Here is a 17,606-nt window from a genome sequence, read left to right as displayed (position 1 = left end):
CACTGGGGTGATTACCCAAACTGTGTAGATGCCACTTGGGTGCAAAGAGTGGCTAGCCATCTGAACAGGGCTCAGATACTGGACACCAAAAGCAGATGTTATCTTGTGTTCCGTTACGTTACAAAGAGGAAAGAAGGTATTTTGTGCTCTCCTGCTCTCCCTTTCCCTCCAAATGGGTTAAAATGCACTATAAGGATGGGCTTTCTATGGAAATAGTGAGTGCACAGGTGCTATGAATCCACTGGGTGGGCAGTTTTAACAGAGGGAACATCAGTTTCTGAGATTTTGGTGTGTTGTTCAGTCTCAGCCGTGCTTGGTTCATAGTGGTCTGTTACCTAATGAGGATTGAGCCTTGAGACACTTCTTTTAAAAAACAAATCTGGAGCATTGTCAACACCAGATGGCACAAGAGCTTCCTTAAGCAAGATGACCTTATTTTGTGTTACTTAGGCAAGTTTCTGCTCTACAGAGACATGCTAATAACCCCAACTCATCTTTGCTGCCTTAATAGCCCCAAGGGCATCACAGTGTAATATATACCTTCTGATCTCACGGACAGGGCTACAGCTCAGTGGTAGAACACATGCTTTGCATACAGAAGGTTCCAGGTTCCGTCCCCAGCATCTCCACATAGGTCCAGGAAAGACCCCTGTCTGAAGCTCTGAAGACCCACTGCCACTCAGTGTGGGCAATACTGAGCTAAATGGGATAATGGTGCAGCACTGTATAAGTTTCCTATGTTCCTGTTATTTATTTATATACCACTTACATGCCAAAATGGGTCTAATGGCTCTCCTATGAATATGTGGAGAATCCCTTTCTAGAATGACAAGTGCAGAGATTTTGCTCATCCTCTGCAGTCATTGCCATAATGTCCTCTGCCATCATGGGGCTTACAGTCCAGAGTAACATGGGGCACTTGAGCCTTAGCTTTGTGCAAAGAATCAGTGCTTGTCTTAGTGAGAGTCCATAGGCTTTGAGATACACAGAGCACAATTTCTGGCAGTGGCTTAGAGAAAGCAGTGGGGGTCACCATGCCCTGGGATTTACTACCACCTTGATTTCTGCCAGTATTACCATTGTAGGGGGGAGTGAATGGATGGGGAAAGCAAGGAAGGGTGGCAATGACCTGCCACGGTGCCTGCCCTGGGTACACTGTTTTTGTTCTGTGCCGGTCCCCTGCTGTTTACTTTTCCTTGAGTTATGACTATGTCTTTGCCTTTGATCTGGCACCTCCAACTGCCTATTGGCTATTCTTGCCCTACCTTTGGGGTTCATTCACCTGCCAGTTTTACAACTCACCACAGGCTGGACTTGATGAAAATTCTGATCTCAATGGTTATAAGCAAAACCTTTTGTTTGCGGTCCCTCTTGTGGGGTATGAAGGGGACAAAGGTTTATCTAAACCTAGGCTCCTCTCAAAAGCAAGTCCACCCACTACTCCCTCCCTGCAAACAAGTCCACTGTTCTTCAGGAAAAGAGCAGGGGTACTGCAGCAAAAAGCATCTACAGAGGAACAGATTGAACAAGATGGCTCAAGCAAGCAAGACAAACCATGTGCTATAGAGAAAAGCACAGTTTGTAGATGCAGTGACCATTAACAATTGCTCAAGTCCCTGGCAATCCCTTCCTTTCATTTTCCTTAGTGGTATACCTCTGGCCAATGTGTTTGCCTTCTCCTTTTAGAGACATGCAGGAAAACACACAGTAGTTCTGTTCTGTTTCTGTTTTGAATATGGTATTCTGAACCATATTGTATCAGTGAACAGGGTAAACGCTCCCTAAAATTGCTGAGGTACTGAATCAATCAATCAATAGACTTTATTTGCGTAGCCGACAGGCCATAGCATCAAAGTACAAACACCGACAAAAATACATTACAAATGTAGTTACCATAAAATCTTATGACCTATTAAAACCCTAGGTAGAAGCTGGATTATCATTCATCAATGACCCTCTGTCCCATGGGCGGTGGCCTTTTCTCTGGTAGATTGTTCCAGGTCGGTTAAGTAAATAGACCAGCCAAATTGAAAGATTATAAATATAAATATAACCTCGGAGGGATGGTCAGGACAGGGAGAAAGATAATAATAACCAGATACAGATAAATTAATAATCTCAGTACTTAAAACTTGGCAGAGGTAATAAAATAATAATAATAAAACATAATGATGATGATGATGATGATGATGATGATAATAATAATAATAATAATAATAATAATAATAATAATAATAATATCCTAGGCAAGGAATCCGGGTGACGACACTGATGTCATTCAGATAGCAACTCTCAATCTCATTGCTCTCTCGATAAATTTGGCAACCTTCTCTGTTGTCGAGCTGTTCTGGTCGGCTAGAACAATTTGGCTTCACAAGAGCGGCCCGGGATGGCAGATAGGAGCGGCGTGATGGTCTCGTCCCTGAGATCTTTATAAAGGGAGCAAGACAAGAGAACGTGTGACACAGTCTCTACGTAGCCAGCTCCACAGGGGCAGAGCCGGTTCTTGAATGAAATTTTTTGATATCTACCTTCAAGAACAGCTGAGGGTAACATATTTAGTCTGGCCAGTGTAAAGGCCCGTCTGAGTTTTGGAATGGTTAAGGTAGACAAATAAGGTGCCCGAAAATCAAAATGGGAGGGGGGCAGATAAGCGTACCAAGCACTAAATTTCTTAATATAGGCCAGATTATTCTGCTGCTCAATATCCTTCATGCGCTGGTCAATAATGATTTTTGCCTTGGGGAGACCCATTTTCAGGAGATGCTGTGCTTGGAGGCCACATGTAAGTAGTTTTTGATGCACTACTTTGGACCACCGACTTCTGTGAGCATCTCGTGCTACTAGAGGTAGTAGTCTGGATGGGTTTAAATTTAAGCGGAGCCAATAGTTGAAGGTTCTTAACCAGGTCCGGGTTTTGACGGAGAGGAGGCCAGTCTCCAGCCGTAGGGCCGCATTTGGTGCGCATGGTGGAACGGCTAAAATCTGTCTTAAGAATTTAGACTGGACCGTTTCAAGTGTGCGACAATGATTTCCCGTCCAGATTTGGGCCCCGTAGAGTAATTGTGCCAAGGGTTTTGCTTAAAAGACCTCCAGAGCTGCTGGGATATGTCTGCCCCCCTTCGTGAAGTAAAAGCGAGACAGTATTTTGGCGCTTTGAGATGCTTTTTCCCTAGCATATTTATGATGGGCCTCCCAGGCCCCTGTTGACTGGAAAACTACTCCGAGGTATTTGAAAATTTTGACCTGTTCTATTGGCTGGTTGTCCATCTCCCATCTGTGATGTCTGTGTCTCCTAGCGAAGACCATGACTTTGTTTTTTTGGTGATTAACCACCAGTTGATCTCTCCTGCAGTAGGCTGAGAATTCTCTTAGTAGCCTTTTGAGGCCTACTTTAGTTTGTGATAAGAGAACCGCGTCGTCCACATAGAGGAGCGCTGAAACTGATTTTTCGGCCAGTTTGGGGGCATGAAACTCCGGGGATGTTAGGTATTTGACCATGTCATTTATATATAAGTTGAATAAGGCCGGGGCTAAAATACAGCCCTGCTTGACTCCTTTGGTGGCTGGTACAGGGCCAATTAGTTGCCCATTTACTGAGGTTCTTACATATAACTTGGAGTCTTTATATAGGCTTTTTATCAAGAATAGTAATCTTTTGTCAATGTTGGTAGCATTGAGTTTAGCCCAAAGTTTGACTCGTGAGATCGAGTCAAAGGCCGCCTTCAGGTCAATAAATGCTGCATATAGAATCCCACGTGTTTTATTGACGTATTTGTCAATGAGGTGTGCTAATACGAAGCAATGGTCTATTGTTGTTCTGCCCTGTCTGAAGCCGGCTTGCTCCTCTGCCAGAACTGCCTCAGTTTCCATCTAGTCAATTAGTTTGATGTGGAGGTGTTTGGCATACAATTTGCTGGGGATAGTAAGGAGGCTAATGGGTCTATAGCTCGCTGGATCTGCCATAGGACCCTTTCTATAGATTGGGATGATTACTGCCTCTGACCAGCAACCAGGGATTATGCCTGTTGAATTGATGTATGTAAATATTGACGCCATTATAGGAGCCCACCAACTGATATTGTTCTTCATGAGCTCTGCTGGAATGTGGTCTATGCCCGGGGCTTTGTTGTTTTTCAGTTGGGCAATTAGTTTCCCCACCTCCTCTATGGAGACAGGAGGCCAATATGGTAAATTCTCGGGGTAGGCACTTGGATCATTGTGCTGAGCTTTGTCGTCATAGAAGAGGGTTTGAAAATATTTCATCCACTCCTGAGGTTCTACAGTACATGTGGGACCAGTCCGCTCCTGGCCCAGGAGGCCCATAATGGTACGCCAGAAGGAGGTTGAGTCTTTCTCATTCGAGACCTTCACTAAATTACACCAGGCTAATCTCTCAGCTTTTTGTTTTTTTTTACCTTTAATAGCTGTTTATAGTTTCGTCTTAAATAGATGTAAGCCATAAATAGCGATGGTGCTCTGGTGTTTCTGTAATTCCGATAGGTTGATCTCAGACGTTTCCTTGCTTGTCTACACTCCGAATCAAACCATCTCTCTTGATCCTGTGCCCGCTTTGCAACAGAATTAAGTATCTCAGTTGTTAGGAAGGTCTTTAGTCTTGCTAATAACTCGTTGAACGAGTCCATGGCCTTTCCCCCAGTATTAGCTGATACAATGGCTGAGTAGATGGTCTTCACGTCTTCCGAATGGAGGAGATGAGTTAGCTCAGTATTGAGCATGGGGGTCCATTTAATTCTTCTGGGGGCCAGTGATCCCAGATTAACGATGGGGGTGTAGTAAAGGTTAGCCGTGGGTTTGTTAAACGATGGGCCATTGAGCGCTAAAATTAGTGGGAGGTGGTCGCTTTCGGTGTTATGTCCCACTTGAAACTTCAACACAGAGTTATAGGCGAATCTTGATATCAGAATATAGTCTATCACACTTCCTCCCATCTTTGAAAAATGGGTATACTCCCATGGGTGATCTTCTTCCTTACTACCGTTTAATATCATCAGTTCCCTTCTTTTTGCAACCTGGGCTAGACATAGCCCCGAGAAGTTGCATTTATTATCTTTTTTTCTTTTTTTTTAAATAATATTTATTGAACTTTCCAATAAAAACATACAAATACAAAACAACTACAATAAAGACAAACACAAACAAAAAACAAGTATAATTCCAAAACTTATTTTCTCAACCTAATTTCCCCGACTTCCTCATACCTCACCGTTTTGTATTCTAGTTTCATTATCCCATCAGCAACTCCATTCCCTTATTTCCCAAAAGTTTTTTACGAATTCCGTTCCTTTTCTTACTCTAATGTCTCTGAAAACCACAATATTTTTAAATCCATGTCAATCTAACATTCTTTAATCTTATAATATTTGTTGAGATAGTCCTTAAATTTCTTCCAATCTTCTTCCACTGTCTCTTTCTCCTGGTCTCGGATTCTGCCCGTCATCTCTGCGAGTCCCATGTAGTCTGTCATCTTCATCTGCCATTCTTCCAGAGTGGGTAGATCTGATGTCTTCCAATACTTTGCGATAAGGATCCTTGCTGCTGTTGTGGCATATAAAAACAAAGTTCTGTCCTTCTTTAACACCACATGGCTGACCATACCCAGGAGGAAGGCCTCTGGTTTCTTCAAGAAAGTGTATTTAAACATCTTTTTCATTTCATTATATATCATTTCCCAGAAAGCCTTAATCCCACCTTTGCATTTATTATCTTTAGAAAGTCGTGAAACGCCTGCTTCGGTTGGACTTTCAGGGTCCTGAATCTGATTATATTGGCTGTAAAGATTGTTATCATCAATTCCCATACGGACGTTGAAATCCCCACCCCCACCCCGATTATAATCGGTGTAGAAGAGTGGAAAGATTCTATGGACTCTAGGTATGCCTCTAACTCTGCCCAGTTAGCTTTCACTATAGATTTTTTTTGGCAGGGGGGCAGATAGACATTGACCACTACCAGTGCATCTCTTTTAAATTGGAGTAGGACTGCCGTGGCTAGTGAATTGCAGTTTGGGAGGGCTTTTAAGGAATGTTCAAGATCTGTGGAGATAAGGCTAGCTAAACCTCCACTAGGCCTACCTCCCCTCACAGATGGAGTAGCAAATAGGGAGTGACAAGAATACCCATTGAACAGAATGGGGTCGCTGTGCCAAGTCTCCTGCAGGAGGATGATATCGAATTGCTTAAGAAACATTGCAAGTTGTTGATTGTTTTTCTTAGCGCGCCATCCTGCAATGTTCCAGGACAACAGCTTTAATTCTCTGTCCCTCCATGGTGTAGATTTGTTGGGTCCACGGTGTCCAGTGACCCCATTACATCTGAAAAAACACTCCCATTAAGTTTGTCAATAGGCATCTGCTGCATAAGGGAATGATTATCCATAGCTCTTGGGGACTTAAGGGGGTGGTTTGGACTTGGGGGAGTAGCTATTTCATTTGGGGAGAGTTTTAGATAGTTGAACCAGGTACTCGGAGATGTGACAGTCTGTTTTAATTTTGCCTTACCATACACCAGCGGGGGCTGCGATTGGTCTTCCGAATCTACACATTTAAAGGCGCCTCCCACCGTCCTCTTGTCCACTAGGCACTTGGGGGATATAGGCCGTGTGTGTGAGCCTTCCGTAGTCTCAACATGGGCCTCCTTTTTGGTCAGTCTGCTTCTCAGGGTGTCCAATCTAACCAAGATTTCCTTTTGGGCTGGCATCTGCAGTGACCAGAACCGATTCATTAGGGCATGTTCTTCTATGGAGAAAGAGTCCTCTCTGTTGTTCAAATGAGGTTGAGTCTCAATAGGGGCTATATTTTCCTGCTTGTGCACTAGGCTCTGGTTTTGCTGGTTTTATTGCATGTGCACTCTATCATTTTGTTCCTCTGTTCCTGGTCTCCCTTCCCCCTTGGCCGCCAGTAGGGAGGTTAGCGGGGCTCTGTTTTCAAAGATTCTTAATAAATCTATTCCTTTCTTTAAAAAAAGATGGACCTGAGAATTACACCAATATCACCCCAGGGGGAGTGGGAGCCCCGAAGGAAACAAAGTAAAATTATCAATTACTTCCCCCATAAAGAAGGGATTAAGAACCCACAGCACGAGAGCACTCCAAAAGAAATCGCCCCTACAGTGCTGGATTGGTCAATTTAACGCAAAGACTTACAAACTGAGCATGAAAGACGAAATTATTCCATGAGCTGGGTGCAGGAACTGGATCTAGCTGAGAACGCCTTGATGACCAATTCCCCCAACCCCAATGACCTCAAGCACCAAAAATCAACTCAGAGCCTCAGGGAAAACCAGCAAGACCCTCAGAATCTCAGGGAAAACCAGCAAGACCCTCACCCCACAGCGAATGCCAACAGTATAGAAGAGAGGGGTGACCAGTTACACGATCAAATAGATCAGATACGCACAGACCTCTACAATATAAAAAACTTCCTAGTAGTAACAAATGGCCTACTCCTGACGCTTGTGGAGAATTTCAAACAAGCAAAAAGGGCCACAGATCAGTCCCTGGACTCAGATGCTAGAATTCACATACCACCCAAAAAGAACTCACACAAAAGAAAACTGGAACCCAAGACGAAGAAAACTAAAAACATCAAAAAAATTAAGCCGTCTAGAAAAACCCAACACATCAGTAAAAAACAGTGGCAACTTATTATCATCACCCCCTATATCCCCCCCAAAAAATCAAAGCTCAAGGCACCAAAGAGATCAACAAGGGAGACTCGCCAAAGACCAAACCCCTCCCCATATGTGAAAATAATTCCCCAAGTACATTCAAAGAAATAAGCCCCCCCCCCCCACGGCTGTTCTCCCCTTGTGTTCGCCCAGCCTGACAAAAGCAACCAAACTACAGCTGGATGCTCCTGTCTTGAACTCACCTAGGACCCCTGTAGCAACTGCAAACAGAAGTAAGTTGGGGATCTCCAATATAGACGGGAACCCACGGGAACTCCAAGCCCCCAGTAGAAAGAAAGAATGGATCCTGGTCCTAAGCCCAGAAAAGATGGTATTCACGAACTATCCAAAACCACTGGGTCCTCGCACAGGGACAGACCGCGTGAGGCACCTGCTGACTATTATAAACAACATTCTACCTGGGGCAGTTAAAGCAACCGACATAGACAGTATAGACTACCTATATCAAGATGGACATTCAGTCCGTGCCTTGATCACTTTCACAGATCATAATCTGAGGTACTGAATTATACTGGGTGGATATAATCACACTGTCACTATGAATAGGTCATAACACTAGGTTTCATTTGAAAAAGCACCTCCTTCTAGCCTTTATGGCTGTAAAAGGTGAATGCAGCATTTGCCAAAGACTCTGTGGGCCTTTCCAGTGGTTGCACATATTATTCTGGATGCTTGTCAACTCGGTGCCATAATGTACAACATAATGTGTGGGGTGGGGCAGCTTTATTTCAAAGGAGCAGCTTTTCATTATGCTCGTATTGGTAAAATGAGATATTTGTGTCCTCCTTTGCATAGCCTCCAAAGAAAAGAGAAACGAAATCATAAAGTGTAATAAAATGGTGAGAGGCTGTGCTGCAGGCACAGTTGTTAAAGGGCTTCATGGAACAGCAAATGAGTACTCAAAACTTCCAAGTGGTAAGGAGAAACAAAAAATATGATAACATCGGCATGGCAAAGGGTTGTCACTCATCTCCAGTAGGTGCCCACAATCCTGCAGCATTTGCAATCCAAATGTGTGTATGATTAGGGGAGACGAGTGGTTGCATTTGCTGTGTGGCATAACATTATCCTTTCAGTACAGGGAATATGTGATTTTCCTGCAGCAGAAGCACTTTGAAGGAAAGTGTCTGGATTCCTCAGAAGAACCAAGTAACATAAGCACATACAAATAAAAGCATTTTCTGTGAAGGCTTTGGTTACACTGGAAGGGCCTTTCATTAGCAACTGCAAGAATAAGTCTTTTCATCCTGTTATTCCCTGTCATAGCCTATAGGTTCATTTCCAATACTCCTTAACTGCCTACCATTGGTGATTATATCCTCTGCATCCCAACCTCCTTGCTTTCTTTAACAGTACTTTTGCCATCAGGACAGCTTAATTTGGTGTGTGTGGTCGTCTCCCAACTGTGTAGTTGCCTCTTCTGTTGATGTGGAACCATTTGCTTCCATTGAACCCAAAGTGATAGATCAAAGAGCAGGTGCATTATTTATATCATTTGCAGAATGTGCTCTAGTCACAATGCAATGGCAGAGCCTTTTGTCTGAACTTGTAGCAGGCAAATGTCTGCTCATTTTGGTGAAGGAGAAACACACGCTTGCATTGCAGTGAGAGTGATTCATATGGACCCAGCTTCAAGTCACAAACCTCATGTTGTAGGGAAGGGAGTTGATAGGCAGAGTCCCACTACTCTGCATCATGAAGCTGAGGCTTCCATTCAGACTTCTGTACACAACAGAAATTGATGACGTCAGATTATCCCCAGATTATTTTACATGACTTCTGCCACTCAGTAAGATATCTCCCAAATTAGTGATCCCAGCCTCCTTTAGTTCCTTGGACCTCACATTAATATTTTCTAGGATGTTGGCATTTGGATAGAAGAGGAAGATCTCCACATCTGAAGAATAAGCTCCCCTCACCCCGCCACATGTAGCGGAATATCTTTGTAGCTCAGTGACAGATCACCTGCTTTACAGGAAGGTTCTGGGTTCAGTTCCTAATATCTCATCTTGCAGAGGTGGGGAAGACCACTGCATGAAGCCTTGAAGAGTGGTTGCTAGTCAGAGCAGACAACACTAGGCTATACTGGAGCAATGGTGCAACCCAGTATAAGGCAGCTTAACATGTTTAATCTAATATATGCAAATGACCAGTTGCCAGAGGGAAGCTGGAGCCCTACTTGATGCTCAAATGGTCCTGAAAGAGTTTAGGGTGGTTTGGGAGTTGTATCAAGACCTGTGTGACATTCCTCTCTCACTCCCCACCCCTTTCTGTCAGCCTACTGTCCCCTCTACTATTAGCTGGGAGCCTTGTGCCACTCCTATGGCCTGGAGTGGGAGGAGTGGGTGACAGGCACTGCCTTTGGACTCTGGCCTTGAGCAGCTCAGTGGGTGAGTGCCTGGAGAGGAACTGCCCTGTTATCTGTTACACTTTGTTCTCCCGACTGTTTGGGTGTGGAGCAGGCACAGTGCACAGAGAAGTTATCTCTGGAAGCCTTTGATATGCAGGCAGCAGGCTGGGCTCACTGTGTTCAGGGGTTGGGTGTAGGCCTTGTGCCCCTCACCCTGTGATGATAGCTCTCCTCACCATTTTGTCATAAAAGAGAGGGGGGGGACTGTTTCACAGCTCTTCCTCATCAGTGTGTGTATCTGGGTGCCCAAACTTTTTTCAAAGTGAACATGTGTGAGGGCCAGCCAAAGTTGTTGAGCTTTTTACAATTTCCCCCCAAAGTTGTTCAGCTTTTTTAGGATTGAAGTTTACCTTGAAGTTGCTGGGCTTTTTTAAAAAGGATTTTACCCCAGGACATATACTTCCACGGGGGCTGGATTAAATTGATCAGCGGGCTGGATTAGGCCCCCAAAATGGACTTTGCACATGCCTGGTGTAGGTAGCAGCAGCAGCAGCAGCAGCTAGGATCTCCTCCTCCAAACACTGTAGCTACCCCCTTTTGGATCTGGTGAAACTGGGTATCTTTCCCATTTCATTCTAGCTTCCAGATTGAAAATTGGAAATCCTTTAATGTATAGTGAGAATTTCCCCAGGAAGTGATACTCGAAGCACTGATTGTTTCGCAGTGAGAGCCATTGCAAGAATTAATCTATGAGGCTCCTTATATCAGGTCAGTGTTTTTGTCCATCTAGCCCAGTATTGCCTGCTCTCCTGAATATCAGGCAGAGATCCCTCCCCTCCCCTGCTACATCACCCATTTAACTGGAGGTACCAAGGATTGAACCTGGACCATCTGTATGCAAAGCATGTGCTTTACAACTAAAATATTATCTCTCCCCAATTATGGCTGTTTAGTATGCAGTACAACTACAAGCATTATTGGTAACACTGTAGTACAGAATCAGCATCCTTCTAAGTGCCTATCTGGTGAGCTGCACAGTGGTACCATGGTTCTCAACTTAATCCATTTCGGGAGTCGGTTTGACTCCCGAAACCAGTGCTTTTTTCTGGGGGGATGCAGGGGTACGCATACCCCTAAACATTTTGTGAATCTAAGTTTGGCCTCATTGAGGGGCAGTATTTCAATATCAGTAGGAAAATGAGAGTACCCCTAAACAATTTTTGAGAAAAAAGCACTGCCCAAAAACATTCGAAAACCAAGGCACGGCTTCTGATTGGATGAAGGAGCTTCCTGCACTCAAAAGGAAGCCGTGTCGGACGTTCGGCTTCCAAAAAACATTCGCAAACCAGAACATTTACTTCCCAGTTTGCAGCGTTCGGGAGCCAATTTGTTCAGAAGCCAAGTCATTTGAGTACCAAGGTACCACTGTAGTTGAAATGAGGCTGTCTTGTGTTGTGTAGTCTAGTTTCTTGTATTCCCACCTCTGACATGCTTCATAGCTAGCTTGACATGCTCCCCTTTTGCTTCACAGATTTTGCCCCAGGCTTGCTGCCTGGGAGATGGGCACCAATTCACTTCTAACCTGAAAGAGCTCTATGTGTCAGTGTCCCAAAAGCAGGCTAGGGCAGCTTGCAAACGGCATTGGGAAGGTGAGTAAATGAATCATGCAATGGGAAGGATGTGTCTACTGCAGCACTACTCTTGTGAAGATAGGAATACATCTGGCAATGGCCATAAACAGGAATAATCTTAACTTTGATGTTTTTGAACTGCCACAAAATAGCCATGCAATTTTCCTGATGCATCTCCAGATGGGTTGCTTCTAGCTCAAAAAAAGAAAGAAAACTAATCTTACCCACAAGAGAGTGAAACAACCTCTTGATGTGCCATTTTTATGTGTATTATTCTCTTGTACACCCTTGCCATTTCTCCTTGCTCATCTGTCTTAAGCACTGGCCACTCTGGCCATTATCGTTCATGCTTTAGTACAGGGATGAGGAACCGTTTTCAGCCCCCAAATCACATTCCTTTCTGGGCAGTCTTTCAAGGGCCACGTTCACATGTATTGCTCTGTTTACTTTTGCCTTTGGCTCCTGCCCACCACTGGCACGTATCTTTGTACAATAGGCTAGAATCTGTACCAGGGGCTGCCAACCTTTTTGGACTTGTGAGCACATTTTGAATTTTGAAGAAATACTGGGAGAGCCAGTCACAAAATGACTGCTGTTGGAGGACATGACATAACACAAAATTAGAGAGCCAACCACCCCCAACAACCTGATGCTTACACAATATCGTAACTAAACACTGGAAGAACCTATCGGGAGTGAACATAGACCATGGGTACCGAAATGTGTGGGAACCCACGCTACTAGAGAAGTTAACCAACAAACTCAAACTAACACAGGGACAAGCAAAGGAGGACGCCTTCACCTTGGTGCATAGCTGTCAACGTTTCCCTTTTTTAAAGGGAAATTCCCTTATTCCGAATAGGATTCCTTGCAAGAAAAGGGAAAAGTTGACAGCTATGCCCCGGTGTGGTTCCCCTTTATAACAAACACAGCACAACGGGACAATGACCTATCCCCCCACAACAGCATAAAAATCAATATGGCTTGCCTGACCCAACAACCTAGCCCTCCCTCCAAAAAACAAGCCACACTGCATTCAGCTGAATGAAATCAACCAAGCTTGGGAACCCCTAACCCAGGCTTCCTCAACCTTGGCCCTCCAGATGTTTTGAGACTACAATTCCCATCATCCCTGACCGTTGGTCCTGCTAGCAAGGGATTATGCAAGTTGTAGGCCAAAAACATTGGAGGGCCGAGGTTGAGGAAGCCTGCCCTAACCTCTCGCATTATCAATAATAAATAATACATAAACAAAGGACCTACCCATGTGATGCTGACACAGCCCACCTAAACTAATACAGTAATAGGCAATAGAATAAAAGAATACCCCCCATCTCTCTCCCCCACTCCTTCCCCCCAAACTGCGATATGTCTATGACAAAAGGGTCTCTCACCAAACATAAACGAACTATGAAAAAGACTATGAATTGAACGTGGAGACAATAGATGTACCTTTCCCTGTTTATCTGTTTGCTTTCTAAAACAAAAACTCCTTCATAAAAACTAATTTTTTAAAAAGGAATTTGCACATTCTGCCCCATAACTCCTTTCTAGAAGAGCTAGAGACTTACTTTAAAAAGAAAGAAGAAGTGAAAGCTCAGAGTCTGTTGCACCTGCCCAGGCACACCATTGGAAACCTTCACAGACACCATGGTAAAGACCCCTAATTTATACACACTTGCATACCCTTCTCTATACTCCATGTAGGCAAGGAAGAGTCAATCAGTGTACAAAGAGACATTAAGGCCAGGCAAAAAGACTTGATTTTCTGAAGGAAGGCCAGCAAGGGTTGTAGCCTGGGGAGGGAGTGTGGTCTGGAGAGAAGCCTGGAGAGCTGCATTTGGCGTTAGACATGGGGTTCCCCATCCCTGCTTTAGTTATTCCAAGGTTGGATTGCCATAATGCACTCCATATGATGCTGCCTTCAAAGTCTATTCAGAAGCTTCAGCTAGTACATAATGCAGCTACTTGCCTGTTGATTGGTGCCTATCAGTATGGTCCTATATCACCTGTTTTGAGGCATCTGTGCTCATGGGAGTAGCCAGGGGGCGGGGTGTATGTGTGTGAAGCTGCCTCCCGCTTAAATCAAGTAAATAATAAAAATACTTAACTAACTGACCTATCACATTGCAGATAGCTCAGTTCTGCCCCCCGCCAACATAAATCCTGTTCCTGCTAACATAAATCCTGGCTATGCCATGTGCGAGCTACCTGCTTATTTGATTCAAGCCCCTGTTCAAAGTGCTGCTTTTTAACCCTTTAATGCCCTCAAATGCTCGGGTCCTGATTATCTTAGGGAAAGTCTCCTTCCCTATGCTCTCTCTCCTGGCAGTTGAGGTCTTTACAAGGATCAGTGCCTTTTCAGTGGCAGTCCTAATTCTTTGGAATTATTCCAAAAAAGAGACACACATATTTTCCCTTTCTGTCCTTTATGGAAGCCAATAAAAATTATGTTTCAAAAAATCTTCAAGGACTGATTTCTTCTATGACTGCTACTGTATGTACTCTTGCTGACTTTTTATTCTTTATTCTTTTATTGTTGATACTTTTAATTTTGTAAAATACTATGAAATTTAATGAGCAAAGCTATACATTTGGATAACTAAATAAAATGTGGTCATATTTGCCTTCCCTACTGTTAGTGTTCCCCTGCACATTTCAGTATGGCCCAACCCCTTCCAGCTGTTTCCATTTACAAGTTTTAAACTTATGTAAGTGGTATAGAGTGAGGATGTGAATTATCTTCCTTAGATGTTGGAGGGAGGATAGACTTGTGGGTTAGTTGCTGCTGCTACCCCCAGAATCACATGAAGCCAGAAGAGATGGCCTCTTGTTAAACTAAAATTATCCTTTCCCGGGACGCTACTGTTGTTACTCTACAGCTCTGTGATCTTAGGGGGAAGGATTTATATTTCTGTATAGGTAGGTACCTAGGTAGATAGGAGATGTCAATTTACAAAAATATATTTATTTGATTTCTATCCCTTGCCCCTGCTCTTTCTTATGTACATTGGCCTACTGAATTCCTCGCTCCCATTTATGTTGTTTTTATTTGACACTATCAGGAGACTGTGAGAGTCCTGAACATGCCAGCTTCCAGGACCTTGCCCAGAAGGCTGCAGATTTGCCAACTGAGGAGAAGAAGACTGAATCGCAGTCAGCAGCTGCACAGTGTACACAAGACACAGTGGTGAGAGGAGCCCCTCAGCATACATGTGGGAATGGGCCAGGGAAGGGATAGATGTATGAGGATATGATTCGGGGTAACCATGCCGTGAATGTGGATGGAGAGACACAGGAACTTTCCCAGAGATCCTGATGCATCTGCTGGATTTTGCAGCTCTGTTATGTTATATAGTGGTCTGCCAGCTCCACAGAGGTGTGGCGGAGTAAGCAAACCATAGCCCATGTATGTCCTGCAATCTCGGAATAGAAAGGAGCAGGTGAATGTCTACAGTTTGGCAACGAACACAAGAGAGTGTGAGGTGCTGTTGCTCACCGCTTACTGAATACCAGCTGTGGGTTGGGGGTGCGGCGTGGCAAAAGGCTTGTCAAGGTATATTTGTAATGTAAATAGGAGAGGAGGAGAGCTCCCTAGCAGCAGAAGGCATGGGAAAAGTGGTGTCTTTTTCTGACTCACCAGTGGTCCACCAAGTCCAGTGCTCTCTACTATGACTGGCAATGATTCTCCAGGGTTCTTGGCCAAAGGTTTTCCCCATTACTGCTACCTGATGCCAGGGTTTAAATCTGGGGATCATTTGCATGCAGAGCATGTGCTCTACCCCTAAGCTATGGTCCCTTCATTTAGACATTTTAAAATGTACATCTGCCTTCATCCTTCTGGCAGCAGTTTCATAGGGATTCATACTGGGAGCCACAGGAGCTGTGCAGTCACCCATCGAGGATGTGACCAAGGATGGCAGTGGAAACATGTTATGCTGGGGGAGAAATGAAATAGGAAAAGTGTTGGGAGGTAGCTTAATAGATTAGAAGGAGGAGGCTCTTCCAGGCAAGTGGAGTAACATGCTGTTGGTAGAAGAAAGACTTAAAAGGGTAGATGGGTTTTACAGAATAAGGAGAAACTAATGAGAAGGGGACAAAACAGGAATTGAAAGCAAACCTAAGGCCTAGTTTGCTGAAGCAGTATGGTTGCCACTTTCATATTATTCTATCCCGCAGTGCTCCAGTGATATGTGAAGTAGCAAAGTCACATGGGAAGAGAAGATCATGTACTGACCCTGCCAGCGCATACAAATTTTTGAAAGCTCATAAAATGAGGATGGCATTTGTGTGTGCGAGGAGTTAAGTCGTTTGCCAGTAGTGTTGTTATAGGCACTAGGCAATAAGTGTATGTGACATTCATACAACTGCATTCCAGACAGCATTCCAGATTGCAGTGACTGGGAGAGAGAATTACATTTCCCCAGTGATTATATATTGCATTTTGAATGCTAGAAAAATATGATGTTCTATCACAGCGGAGCTTCCTAATGGAAAGGTGTCTATCCCTGTTACAAATGAGTAAAAATTGCATGTGTTGTATAAATAAGTGAATATAAGTTTGGCCATGTGGAAAAACAATAGTACTAAAATGTCAGTGCAAAGCAAAATCAAGATTTGATTTACTGCATGAAAAAGAGTAACTAGAGAGTCCTTAGGAATGTAGTTTTCATATAAACAAAGGGGAAATGGCATAGGCAAGGGGGTCTTGGTCAATCCAAACCATGCTTCACCATCCCCTTACTGAGTGCCCTGCATCAAGAGGACTAGCTGGTGTCTGGAGTAGGGACTTCCCTTGTTCACTGTGAGATTGATTAACTCATGGATGTCCTGTGGACTCCTCCAGCTTCTTTTTGCCCCACAGATGTAACCTTCATAAGTTAGATATACAAAAAACACATTTATCCCATGACCAACCAACATTACCAAGTGCTACTACCAGCTACTTGCTACTGTTCACAACCCATGCAACAACTGTAAGCTCTGTGTCTGGATAGCCAAATGCTTGAAGTGAATATACCAGAGAGATCCTGTGTGGCTGTAATTGTTTTTGTTTGTTCCTACTGATGAATTGATTGGTTCTAACTATTGCCTCTTCTTTCCAGGTACCTTCCTCCCAGACCCAGAAGGTTCATTTGCCCATTGCCAAGAGCAAAAGGAAGAAGGCAAAAGGGCTATTTGGCTGATGCAAATGACTCTTCCACAGAGACAGAAATGCTGTTGTTGTATTGAACCTCTCCCTCTTCCTGGAACAACTGGAAGAGAGATGGACTTTTCTCCTCCAGAATACAGCTATGCCACTCTGTTCCTTCCCTCTCCCCTCTTTCTTGCCATGTTGGGCACCATAGTGGGCAGTATCCCCTTCCACACTACAGCTGTCTATTGCCCTACCTCTGCTTATTTTTTTCTTATTTTCTGGAGTACAGATACTAGCCTTGAAACTTGGAGATGATGCATTCAAAGTAAAAAGCAGGGAAAAGAAAGTGGACAGTGATAGGAATCCAAGATTGATAGTTATCTGGGCTCCTACTACACCTATTCTGTCCATAAAATCTATACCCCACTTTGTTAATGTGTGTGTAATGAAGACCTTGGATAAAAAAAGTTGGGCTTACTGATGCAGTGTCTTTTACACATGCACTATACAATGCAGCATTGCCAGCATCAATCAGCTGAACCACATCTTTTTTCTACACGCTTACAGCCTTCTTGGTGGTAGATAAATGTTTAAAAAGGATGTGGACATCGTCTAACAAAGGTACAAAACCCAAAGCAGGGCATGGGTTGGGGTTGTGTTGGTCTGTGTGATTTGCATGGTCTTTCTTCTGTCTCTGCACAGAATCTATGTCTCTTAATCTGTGTCTTCCTTCTCTTCCACTCAGCACTTGCTTCCTCTCATCCTTTGTTTAGTTCTAC

General features: G+C 43.9%; 1 protein-coding gene across 3 annotated transcripts in view; it reads left to right on the top strand.

Moving 5' to 3' along the window:
• NHEJ1 (non-homologous end joining factor 1) overlaps positions 1–17,258 on the top strand; it is a 128,387-nt gene extending 111,129 nt beyond the window's left edge. For all 3 annotated transcript variants that reach the window (XM_081853359.1, XM_081853357.1, XM_081853358.1), the window contains 3 exons: positions 11,591–11,708; positions 14,756–14,880; positions 16,796–17,258. In XM_081853359.1, coding sequence (XP_081709485.1) covers positions 11,591–11,708; positions 14,756–14,880; positions 16,796–16,876 — 324 coding nt within the window. In that variant the 3' untranslated portion in view covers positions 16,877–17,258. The remainder of the gene's footprint in view (positions 1–11,590; positions 11,709–14,755; positions 14,881–16,795) is intronic.
• The last annotated feature ends 348 nt before the right edge of the window (positions 17,259–17,606 follow it).

Source organism: Podarcis erhardii (genome assembly GCF_964252035.2).
Source record: "Podarcis erhardii genome assembly, chromosome: 1".
NCBI classification, from domain to species: domain Eukaryota; kingdom Metazoa; phylum Chordata; class Lepidosauria; order Squamata; family Lacertidae; genus Podarcis; species Podarcis erhardii.
This window is presented reverse-complemented; position numbering and strand designations above follow the sequence as displayed.